A 12664-nucleotide genomic window follows, 5' to 3' on the forward strand; every position below is an offset into this window, starting at 1 on the left:
TCTCACAATTTTCCACATCAGCACAATAAATAAAATTAAAAAATTAAAAACTCTTTTGACTAAAATATTAGAGAGATTCACATTAAAATTAAAATACAAAAAAGACTCACGTAAGGATTCAAAAAAGAAGAGAGAAAGACTCATGTTATAACTCCTCTCTTCCCACCTCAAAAACCCTAGCAACCTTACCCCTCTCTCAAAAGCTACTCCTCTCACGCTACTATTGCCAATTACAGTCGAAAACAAAAACCAAGCCATTCCCTAAATCCTGACGCACCCAACTGACTCGGCTCCATGCCACCATTGCGATTCAAGGTCAATCACAAAGCCATTGTGTTGTCGCCGAAATGCCATGCCTTGGATTTCCTTGACTAGATTTCCTCGGACCGCTCTAGCCTTCATTGACTAGCTAGTGGAAACTAGCGAACAGATCAGATCAGCTCTCTCACTATTTGTGTATTGCATGTTTGATGTGTGTTTGAAAGCTAGCAGGTACACTTTATCCATGTAGTAACTACGTTTTTGCTATGTTCAATGATAGTGGCTTGCAGCTTTTTAAAAATATTTATATTTTAGAACCATTATGTTTATTGATAATAATTTGAGTTTTGAGTATTACACTTCAATCATTTGGTTTTGTGGACATAAACATTAACACAATGTTCTGTTGTAGAAATAAACTGTCACAATTGATGCTGTGCGCGCCAAAGATGAGGTTATTGGGCTGAACCCCGCTTGGGCTCACAACTTATTTGTATGGTGGGTTTGGGTATCCTACTTTGGGTCGTTCTAGATTTAGAGACTCAATAAAATCACTTTTCTCTCTTTCTCTGTGTTTCTTTTTCTTAGACTCTCTTTCTCTCTCTCTTTCTCTCCTCAAAATTCCATTCCCCCATCCATTCTTTAGCTTCTCCTATTTATAGCCAATTATTAGTGGGGGGATTATCATTACTTTTAAACTAGTGCAATGAGAGGTCCAATATTGTTAATTGTAAGTGGATGTTTAGGTGTGAGTGGTTTTGGAAATGGTTCCCACTGCAGCAAATGTGCTTGGCGGTGAAGTTTCCTAAGGCACTGTCGGACACACACAGGGCGATGTAACCGAACATCTGCATATTGTCCGGGGATGACTTGCCGAGCAATATGTGAGCTGGAATCCGCTGTCCGCTTCTCAGGCATTTGAACGACACCCAACTTAGGCTAGTAGCTTTTGTGGGCTCGGGCCAGGATCCCGAGCAGAACGGAGGTTGGCCCCTAGGCCATACTATTGATCCATGGCCTAAGGCCCAAATGGACTTAGATGTGAGGGGTCGTACAGATGCATGTTTTAAGATAAAGGTCTTCAAAATTCGAAAGTTATTATCCAATCCTCCCAAATTTTGAAATTTTGATATTGAGCAAATTTGTGAATCTAAACAAATAAATCTGACTAGAAAATAAGCCACAAATTCTGCAAACTCTCTCTTTCCAGACATGAATTTCAAAATAGGGGGAGGGGCGGTTGGTTGGAGGATCAAGGTTATAGTTTTTCTATTTGGTCGAAAAATTTATTTGCTTATTTGTTTATTTTAAGCAAAAAAGAAAGTATAATATTGGTTTCTAAGGTTTTCGTTCATGATCTAATTCAATTAATCTAGGAAAAAATTTACATTATTTATCCAAAAAAAAAAAAATTAAGAAAAATCTCAAATTATCTTTTTTTCTCAATAAGTATTAAAAAATTTCTATTGTCCATGAAATTGCTATTGTCTATTAAAAAATTGCACCTGTAGATCAATATTTATATTTCTTAACTTGGCATGTTGCATCTATGGCTGAAATTTGTGTGGATCTTTGGAAGCTCAGAAATCTTTTCTTCATTCGCTATGGTTTTTCATTGAGTATTTTCTTTCTCTCTTACTCCTCTTATGAGTTTTGTATTTGACTAGAAGAAAGATTTTTTGCTTTGAAGGTCATGAAGCACCTCTCTCATTTTATTTGTCCTCACCATAAGGAAAACATTCAGGTAAGACCCATAATCTATTTTAAATTTTGAATGGAAATACCCATATCATACAAGTACAAGAGATAAATCTTTAAGGGTTGAGCTTAATTGTTTCTAATTTTCAATAATAAATCATTTTACTACAATACCGGTAATTGTTTGAGAAATTTGATATGTTCATATTGCTATAGAATAGAGAATGGTAGAAGCCAACTTCATTACAACTACTTAAATTAAGTTGACTTAATTCCATAAAATTACAAAGTATAGCATGAAAGATAATGGAATTAATTACTGTAATTTTTATGTTCTTTCCATGTTTTGAATTTTCTTTATATTATTTTTACAACTGAGCAAAAATTGAGAAAGTGATATTACTACTCTAATTTGAAGTTTAATGAGTCCCCTTCAAGTCTTGGTCTTTATTAATTTATATATTTGCAGTTTATATTTTTAACAATTGCTGAGAAATTAAGGCTTAGTTGCACAATATGTGTAAATTCTAATGACAGCATAAGCCCATATTTTTGGGATTAATAGTTTATAAATCCTTTGCATGACAACAATGAGACTTGTATAGCCAATCATGTATTTTAGAAGGCTACTTTAAATAGGAAGTCAATGCGTTTATTACATTTGGGTATTAGTTAGAATTGTTTTCAAATGATTGTATCAATAAAAGTGAATGTGTATAAATTTTGTTTAACTATTCCGTGCATCGCACGTGTTAGCGACTAGTTTTTTTAAAGCTTGAGTTAGATCAGGTTGGCGATATTTTTAAACCAATTAACACAACCCAACTTGCACTATTAATATTTTTTAAAATTATATAAATTAGCAAGTTTGATTTAATTTGGATTTTGGGGGTATCGTTTTAATTTTTTTAGTTTGATTTATTTTTGTATTTTGATATTTATTTTTGATGAAATTGAACCATCAGACCCAATTATATAAATTGTAGTCATACGGTTCAATTAAATGAATGAAACCATTTTTTTTATAAGACCTAAAAAAAAGGTCCCAACCCAAAACTGATAATTTGTTCAACCCAATGGGCCACTAGTCACTTAACTAACGAAATGAATAGGACTGATATTGGGTCGGGTCGGGTCGGGTTTACTGTGACCCGAAACCCGACCCGATAGAAATCGAGTTTAACTTTCTGAAACCCGACCCGAACCGAAAAAACGGGTTTGTAATTGGGTCGGTTTTCCGGGTCTCGGGTCGGGTCTCCGTTTTTTTTTTTTTTTTTACTGCTGCTTGTTAAACGGGAAGTAAGGGTTGCTATTGGGGCATCCCATCTCTAGTTCAGCTCTTGAATACTTTGTTTGACTGTTTAGATTTTCTTATCCTTGCCTAAGCCTAAAGTGGGTCATTTCTTTTGAATGAATTTGCTCATTCATCAAAAAAAAAAAAAAAAAAAATCATTCCTGGGTTTTTAGATTAGTATTGTCCTAAGCAAATTGGCAACAACAAAAAATGAAATTTACATATCAATAAAAGGCAGAATATGTTGGGAGAATAATACAAAATATGTTGTTCTGCAAATTGGTCCTTAGGCTGTGCAAAGCATGTTGACTGAAAAGCAACACCTGGTGACATGGGTTCCCATGAAAAAGTGAATAAAATAAATGTTCATCTAGGATCAATCAAGCTTTCTGTCATGCTGTTCCTTGAAGTCTGGGTGTCCAAATCGAGCTGAAAATTATAAGCTCTAAGTGGAACAATTTGGTTAGCTTCTCTAATGCTAGAATTAAGAAATGGTGGCTGTGTTGGTTGAGGAATGTCTTGACTATGAGTTAGAATTTTCACAACTACTGGCATTGATGGCCTCAGTTCTGCAGATGCTTGTACACAAAGTAAACCTATTTGAAGTAATTGAGATGCTTCCACTTCTTGAAAATGAGCCTCTAATTCTGGATCAACTGCTTCACATGGCCTACCCACTACATAAAGATTCCAAACCTTTTAAAAAATGGGAAAAAAAAAAAGGCTTTGTCAAGATTTTAGACCTATGAAGATAATTATTTCACTAAACGTATATTGGCTAAAACAGTTCCTTTTCTGTTTTGTTTGAATACAGAGTACAAAAACAATTGCTATAAACTAAACAATACCACTTAAATTGAAGCACATAATAAAAAATAGAGACCACATACAAAAACTAGCAATGAAAACTATATCAGAATTCAGAACAAAGTCCATGACTTTTACCAATGAATCCCATGATCTGTAAAAAGCACTGATAAATGCAAAACCCCATCTCTCACACTCAACACCAATAACAAAATTCAAAGCCCCATTAAAGAATGTTTCAATCTTTATATACCAAGGACCAAAAAAGCGAAATACCCAGATGGCAAAACCGATCAAATCAAGCATTAGAACAAGAATTACACAAACACAATCACAAATTAGGCCAAAATAACCAAAACCCATCAATGTTTTGGACATTCAAAACAAACCCAGATAATATTTTCAACACAAAAAGACATACTTTCAAACTCTTGACCATAACCATAAAAAAGCTGTGCTGAGTACCCATCTACTCAAAATTATTACTTTGAATGCAAACACAGTAACAGTAGCCAATCAACAAAAGACAAGGAAACTATTAAGAAATACAATAATCACATTAGTAATTCAATTAACTTAAACATACCCATTTCAACTACCAACACAAAAAACAAAAAGTTTTTTTTTTTCTTAGTTTGCCAAAAAAAAAAAAAAAAAACCCATATCCAGAAATTAAGAAACAAAGATCAAAGCAAAAGAAAAACACTAAAAGAATAAGAGCAAATTTATGAATATCAAAACAAACCTTCCATGTTAGTTGAAATCAAGCATAATGGAGAAAGCAGGAAGATCAGGAAGAGTGAAAGAAAAGCCATAACAAAGTTCCCTTCCATTACTCTCCCTTTCTCTTTCAGTAAATCTCTCTCAGATCCAAATGGTATTCCACACCCACCATCACAAACAACCTCCTACACAAAACCCAGCTCCCAAATCTCACATAACAACAACCAAAAACCCGATCTGATAAAAAAAAAAAAATTATCTTTAGCAAAACCCAGAACACCCATTGGAGTGAAAAGCATAGAGAAAACAAGAACTACACGTACCTAGCACTGTATAACAGATTTGGCGGTTTGAAACTACAAAACTCCAACCGGGTTTTTGTTCTTGTTCAAAGAGAGAACAAAAAACTGCAGGAAAATCCAATACCGTGTATAATGAGTGAAGAGAGAGTAAACCCAGAAACCCAAAAAAAAAAAAAAAAATTGAAACTTGAAGGCTTTAGCCACAAACCCAGATGGAATATATGAAAAAAAAATTGAAACTTGAAGGCACTCAGATTAAACTCATCCATAAGTACATAAACCCATTATTGAATCGGGTTCAGACTATCACACACACAAACAAACAACACTATCACAGACACACAAACACAACAACACTATCCCAAATCTAAAACCAAACACAAAACGAGAAGGATGTCTTACACAGATAACTGAGGCCATGAGGGAGGTGGAGAGCTGAGGGAGGCGGAGAGAACAACAACAGAGTATAGATTTTTTTTCAATAGAAAAATTCGGGTTGAAACTAGTATATTTATAGGACCCGAAACCCGACCCGACACCGACCCGAACCCGAAAATAACCCGGAATTAAGACCCAAAACCCGACCCGAATGTTCTCAGACCCGCCAATACCTGTCGGTTCGGGTCGGGTTTTCGGGTGGGCCGGGTCCTTGCTCAGTCCTAGAAATGAATATGATCGAGTTTGAATATCGTACTTTCTGGTTGTTTTCCTTCCTTATATAGACAACAACAGCCATCATTCATTTGCATACCAACTCATGATACGCATTTGCACATATGGTTTTGATTCATCCATTGAATAAGTGAGTTAGGTTCGATCCCTGTTTATTTTAATGGCAGATTTATACATGTCACGTAGTCCTTTCATTATTCTTTCAACAAAAGAGCAACCGAAGAATAAATAGCCATTAGTTTCATCATGATTTCTACAAAGGGTACGGTAAGTTAGATTATTTATGAGTCTAGAGTCTTGTAATTCATTGACACAACCAAATTCTCTCCATTTTGTAAACTTTTTTTTTTTTGGTTGTTGAGAATGACCATTTGGTAAACCTGAATTCAAATATCCCTCCACTTATTGTAAGCAAATAAATAAACTAGTTTATTTACAGGCATAAGGCTCCAAAAAGTTACGCAAGAATCAAATGCATGCAATAAAATTGAAGTAGTGTAAAATTTGTACTTCTTAAGGTTTTACACAAGATAATTATGCGTATCAATTCTTTTGTAACTTAATTTAGTTCATATTAAAGCATTATTTAGTGCATATTAAAGCATTAGTAACCATCCACCTAACGTTCATATCTATTTAAAAAAAAAAGGAGGAAAAACTCCTGCAATCTAAGACCAAAGCCAAATAATCATTTGACCACATGTGTCCTTTTTCATGTGATTTAGTAAGAGCAATGTAGTTTGGAACAACTCCTGCATTTAGAATCGACTCATACCAATCTAACACAGTTACTACATTAGTGTTAGTAAGTCTGAATTATCTTAACTTACACTATCAAACTTGGTCTTGGTGTTCCTTATTTAGACTTTAGATTTTCTCAGCACAATAAGGTGGTATTGTGGAAATCCATTCCCCTTAATCATTGCCTTAGATGTGCCAAGGAGTGTTGACTTTCCCCATGGTTTGGCCCATAAATGAGGACTAAGGTTGCGGATCTGATCCTCCTACTTCTTTCTTCATAGATTTGGTTCAAATAAAACAAAAATTGCTGGAAGTTCAAAAACTTCCAGCATATGTTTGTAATAAATAAAGCACTAATTTTTTCTTACTCCTTCATTTTCTCTCCATTCCTGAAAAATTATCTTATGAGACAGTCTTACTAGACATTTCTCTCACAATATATGTGGATCCCACACATGTCAGCCCCACTTATCATAAGAATGAAGTATCATAAAACCGTCTCATAAGATACATTTTCCTCCTTCTTGCCCCTCTCCTATGTATGATGACACATGCAATTCTTAGTCTTTATACCTGTTATACCATCATGTCACAAGTTTTTCTTGTGAAGACAATAATTTAAATATGGCATGAGAGAATAGATGAAGGCCTTCGTAGATGTAAAATCTTTTTAAGGTGGGCTTCGGGCTTACACCTATAAGCCTTTCATATACCCTTCTCATTTTCCTCAAAAGATGCTGTGGGCCATGTAGTTGATTAATATGACTTTAGGAACTTCGAGAACTAATCCACTAGTAATCTCTAGATGTTAGATGATCATGCATTGACTTCTCGAATAAAAAAGAGGTAGGCAGGTGATTACCCATTCAGGCATTGATGCTTGCACGGGTTTGCTAGTGGTAGTGGGTGAGTAGTGGCCAGTGACTCTTAAAAATGTTAAAATCATACAAAATTCTTGCATACTTATAATTCACAAGAGCCCGGATAAGCAGTTTTCCCCTGATTTTTGTAACTATAAATTTAATATGCCTTCATAGCATATATATATATATAGTTGGGTTTAGATGATTCGAATGGTAGAAATTTTTGTTGAAAATTTCCTAAACACTAACAAAAAGTGCCAATTGAGCTACAGGTCTAGGCTAAATTACATTCAATTTGATACTGTTAATTTTGACCTTTTTATGGTTTTAACTTTTAATATCCAGGACATGACTCAGAGCAAAATTATTCTAACAACTCCGAAAGAGCAACTCTGTCTCCTATACAAAGTTACAAAATTGAAGAATTTTCGGTTTTGAGAAAATGCAGGGTTCTTGTGATTGATCATTTCTTTAAATTTAAATAGCATTACTTGTATGTTTATCACAACTATTCCATTTAATACAAAACTCAACATAGTATTTGTTGATGATTTGACCATGACACTGATGGTTGAAATGTATTGTTTATTATAAATAACTCTCTCTCATACCACTTTGTCTTAAATATCACTTAAATATCTATAATTACTCTCTCTCATATCATTTTGTCTTAAATATCACTTACATATCTATAATTACTCTCTCTCATACCACTTTGTCTTAAATATCACATCACTTTGTCTTAAATATCACTTACATATCTATAATTACTCTCTCTCATACCACTTTGTCTTAAATATCACTTAAATATCTATAATTACTCTCTCTCATACCACTTTGTCTTAAATATCACTGGAAAGTACTCAGTTTGCTTTTTTAAAATCTAATGATTAGACTTGTTAATGTATAGGATTACTCAAGTCTCCACCATTGTTGTGATGGTTCCATTTAAGTTGTGACTCCATTTTAAAGTAGTGGCATCAAATGCAATGGCGACCAATTTAGAATAAGTGATTACTATCTATTACTGTGCAATATCCAACCATGCCCTCATGCATGATTTACAGTCAAAACAACCCAGAGGGTAAATAAAGGGAGCTTGGGTTCATCTTTATATAGAACAATTTAATGGCAAAAAAGTAACTCTCTATATAGAAAAAGAAGTAGATTATAAGTTGCTGCTGCTGTATCTATTCAGTATACAATGAGACAACAACTATATATACTTTTCAAAAAAAAAAAAAAAAAAAACAACTATATATAGAACTAATACATTTTCTTGAAGGCCCTGATCAAATAATCTACAGCTAAAGAAACCCATTTTATTCCATGAGAAAATCTATTGAAAAAAAGACACAAAATAGTAAAATAACAAACATCACGGTACACAAAATTTACAAGTTCTATGCTTACATCTATAGGCAATACCAACTATAAATCTACTATAAATATAGGAATTACAACCACATATAAACTCTTATAAACTTACAAACACATACTTAACACAAATCTCAGTTCACCCAAATGTGCACTAATATATTAGACAAAGCTTGGCCTCCAACTCTCTTATTACACGTAGGTTTATCTTCTAACTTTCACAAAGTTACTCCACCAAACCCTTTAGAATACTTCCTATATATAAACTTTAAAAAACATTCCGGAGTGGACAATGAACACCTTTTTTGGGAGACAAGGAACATAACATTACTTCTTTGATAAGGAACAAACTTTTCTTCTACATCAAGAAAACTCAAATAACTTCACCAAGTCAAATTAAGAAGCCTTTAAACTATTCCTCTCATGGATTTGACTTAACAAAATCAAAATAAAATATAGATTCACTTGCAACTTACAAGAAAATATGAGAAAAAGTGGTACGAGAAGAACTTTAGAAGTTTAGATTGATACCTATAATATGTTTTTCAGTGGAAGTTCTAACAATTAAATAAGCTATACCTTGAGATCACTTATATTTTAGGGACTATAATTGGAGGAGACTAAAGCTATCGGCCTTCATTAGTTATCAACTGGGAAAATAGTTTGGTTGTAGACATGTCTGAAGTTGGATCACCATCTTCTCCCTCTGTCCTTATGTTAATAGAAGGAGCACAAGGATCAATTCCAGGTGTCGGAACCACTGGCACATCAATATTATCATCTTCATGTGGTTCTCTTTGCTGTCTGGTTTCCTGAAGCTGAAGTGCACATTCCAGATTCCATAACACATCACCCATAGTTGGCCTATCAACACCATAATCAGCTAAACATTTCTCTGCTGTTTCTCCAAATTTCTTCAAAGAGCTTGGTTTAATCTTCCCAACAAGATGAGGGTCAATTATTTTCTCGAGCATGCCCTTCTTATACCATTGCATTGCCCATTCAGCTAAATTCACCTGTTCCCTAGCAAGCAATGGGTCAACCGCAGGTCTAGCACAAAGAACCTCAAAAAGCACAACCCCAAATGAATAAACATCTGACTTATCTGTAAGCTGCTGTCTCCGGAAATACTCAGGATCGAGATACCCAAAACTACCTTTTACACCAGTACTTACATGGGTTTCATTGAGACATGGACCAGCTTTTGAAAGACCAAAGTCAGCAACCTTGGCCACATAATTCTCATCAAGCAAAATATTGGTTGATTTAATGTCACGATGGATGACTCCTTGTGCTGAACCTGTATGAAGGTAGTGAAGACCTCTTGCTGAGCCAATGCATATTTGAAGACGCTGCTTCCAGGACAAAGGTGGAATCCCTGAACCATACAAATGATTTTTCAAAGGCCCTTTTTCCATATATTCATACACTAATATCATTTCTGACTGTTCTTCACAATACCCAACAAGAGAAACAAGATGGCGGTGACGAATTTTGGACAGAACTGTTATTTCAGTCTGGAATTCTGGAAGGCCCTGCCTGGATCCTGGCACACCTCTCTTCACTGCAACCTTTCTATTGTCTCTAAGAACCCCTTTGTAAACCGTTCCAAATCCACCAGAACCTATAATCAGATTCTGGTCAAAATTGTTTGTTGCTGATTGAATATCAGCAAAAGGGATTCTCAATGCAAGATATCCATTTGGTCCAGGAGATCCATAGGCTGTCACATTAGACATTCTACTGTGTGAACTGCCTCCATACACACGTAAAGGTGTCCAAGCCGCACTTTCTGCACGTCTTGGCTTTGGTTTCTTCCTCCTGCATTTCATGGCAAGCAGCACTGCAAGTAACACTACCACTACACATAGACCAACAATGCCACCAACAATTGAACCCACAAGAACCCAAATAGTCTTCTTCGAGCCCATGTATGACCTCTCAAGATTCACCATTTTCATAATTTCTGCCCCATTCAATATAGCATTCATTCTCGAAGTAGTACTCACAACAGAAGGACCTACACTTACTTGCACAACCCCTGAATCACCTGAATCCACAACAAAATCCACATAGATCGGAGATGCAAGCACATGGGTCGTAAGTACTGACAAATCAAGATCCTCATAAGCAAGGTACCCATTGAGATATACATTGAAGTACAGCAAGTTAAGTGCACGACTAACAATATCACAGAAATGCAATCGAACCAAGTATTGAGCACCACCTGAAGACACTGGAAAATTCCAAGTGATGTTAAACCCCGAATCCAAATTTGTGTTATCCCTATTCATTTCTTGGGCAGTCATATACACAGCATCAGGCCCAATCTCTTGACTTGCACCTCCAGGCTGATAATTCGGCGGGTGAGTGGTGCTCACATGCTTTGCAGCGGATTTCAAAGCAAGATAATCATCATCAGGGATCCAAGTTCTCCATAGGGTATCATTAAAAGGTGTCAATTTTGGACCTCCAACATTAATCCTGTGCATAGTCTCTAAAACCTGTGATGAAAGTTTCTTGAAATCTGTACTTCCAACAGCACTAATTAACCTAATTCCCACATCAGTTATAAAGTCTTTAGGAGCTGAAAAAACTTCTATTGCATTGACAAACCCGAAACTCGAACCATTTACAGGAGTGAACACAACATCAACCATATTTCCATCTACTTCTAATATATACTCTTTAAGGACAGTGTTATTATTATCCTTACTATAATCCAAATGTGAGCTTATCAGAAGCAAAACCCCATTAACCAAAACACTAAACTTTGCAGAAGTAAGATTAAAACCTTGAGCTACAAAGGGTGAGAAATGCAAACGTACCAAATAAGTCCCATTTCCCTTGATGTTGAACTTGTAAGCTGAACTGGTGGTGAAAACTCTAGCTGTATGGTACAAATTAGATGAATTTGGAGGTGGGTTTCGGTTCTTGAGTGGAATGGAACGGTCTGCTGTGAGAAAATCCGAACCGGGCTTGGTTGAATCTGCGAGAAAGGGACGGTTATAGAGGGAAGTGTTGGTAGTTGAGCCACAGTTGAGGAGGTAGTTGTCTAAGGGAGTGAAAGAGGTTGAGAAGGAGACAAGAGAGACAAGAATTAAAGAAAGGAAGTAGTAAAGGTTTTTGATCACCATGTTACTATGTTAGGAATTAGGATGTTCTTTGAGGATGCTTGTAGGGGTTCAAGATTTGGCACTAATGGAAGTGATACTGATAGCGTGTGTGAATGAACTTGGGACTTGAGAAAGAGAGAAGCTAGTGCTGCTTTCTAGTTGTCTAGCATTAATAAAATTCAATGACTTTGTACCGTTCGTTTTGATTTTGGTGGGGGAATGTTGTGCGTGTTTTTAAAGCATCTCCTTTGGTATATGTAAACCAAAAATTAGAGAGTGAAATCCAAAAAATACTCTCCAATAGACTCTCTGTTTTTAGATTTTTTTTTGGCTTGATGAGTTACTGTTTACTTTTTAAATGTTTTTTTTTCTATTATAATAATTAGGTGTTGAATAAAAAAATGTTGAAATATGTGTAGTTGTTAAAAAAAGAATAAATAATGAATGAAGAAATAATACTTAAATGAGATAGGAAATGGGATAGAGAATCTATTGGAAGTGTATTTGAAAAATTGAGTAGCTTTATTTTGTTTATTTATTATTATTATTATTTTAAGACATTATAAGATACAAGTGTCTCTTATTTAGAATGGCAAGTCTTATATTTAAGACTCGAGTATGATTTAATTTTTTAAAAATTAAGAATAAGATTATCTATTAATCACCTCTTTTTAAACTTAAAAAAAAAAATGAGAGAGTTATTTACTATTTTTTTCTTCCTATTTTTAATAATTAATTAGAAGAAATATGGAATGAAAGGATCTGACTATTTTTGTTTACATTTTAAGACCAAGTTTTTAGTATGTTCTA

At 34.8% G+C, this 12664-nt stretch overlaps 2 protein-coding genes across 6 annotated transcripts; both read right to left on the reverse strand.

The window, feature by feature from the left end:
- Positions 1-3447: 3447 nt before the first annotated feature.
- LOC126699691 (cysteine-rich receptor-like protein kinase 3) lies at positions 3448-5722 on the reverse strand. Of its 5 annotated transcripts, none has more exons than XR_007646865.1 (4): positions 5488-5694; positions 5107-5190; positions 4806-5020; positions 3448-3949 (listed from the first exon to the last, which is right to left on the reverse strand). XR_007646865.1 is itself a non-coding variant. In XM_050397640.1 (2 exons), the coding sequence occupies exons 1-2, from the start codon at positions 5503-5505 to the stop codon at positions 3620-3622; spliced, it is 348 nt and encodes a 115-aa protein (XP_050253597.1). In that variant the 5' UTR covers positions 5506-5581; the 3' UTR covers positions 3448-3619. The 5 variants fall into 5 exon arrangements, 1 of the variants encoding a protein (XP_050253597.1); XR_007646864.1 differs by having other exon boundaries at positions 3448-3930; positions 5488-5587; XR_007646867.1 differs by lacking the exon at positions 4806-5020 and having other exon boundaries at positions 3448-3930; positions 5488-5722.
- Positions 5723-8876: 3154 nt separating this feature from the next.
- Positions 8877-12018, reverse strand: LOC126698311 (probable receptor-like protein kinase At5g24010). The gene has a single exon (XM_050395454.1). It carries the CDS (start codon positions 11873-11875, stop codon positions 9365-9367), a length of 2511 nt encoding a protein of 836 aa, XP_050251411.1. The 5' UTR covers positions 11876-12018; the 3' UTR covers positions 8877-9364.
- Between the last annotated feature and the right edge of the window lie 646 nt (positions 12019-12664).

The sequence above is a fragment of the Quercus robur genome, chromosome 9 (assembly GCF_932294415.1).
Source record: "Quercus robur chromosome 9, dhQueRobu3.1, whole genome shotgun sequence".
In the NCBI taxonomy this organism is placed as follows: domain Eukaryota; kingdom Viridiplantae; phylum Streptophyta; class Magnoliopsida; order Fagales; family Fagaceae; genus Quercus; species Quercus robur.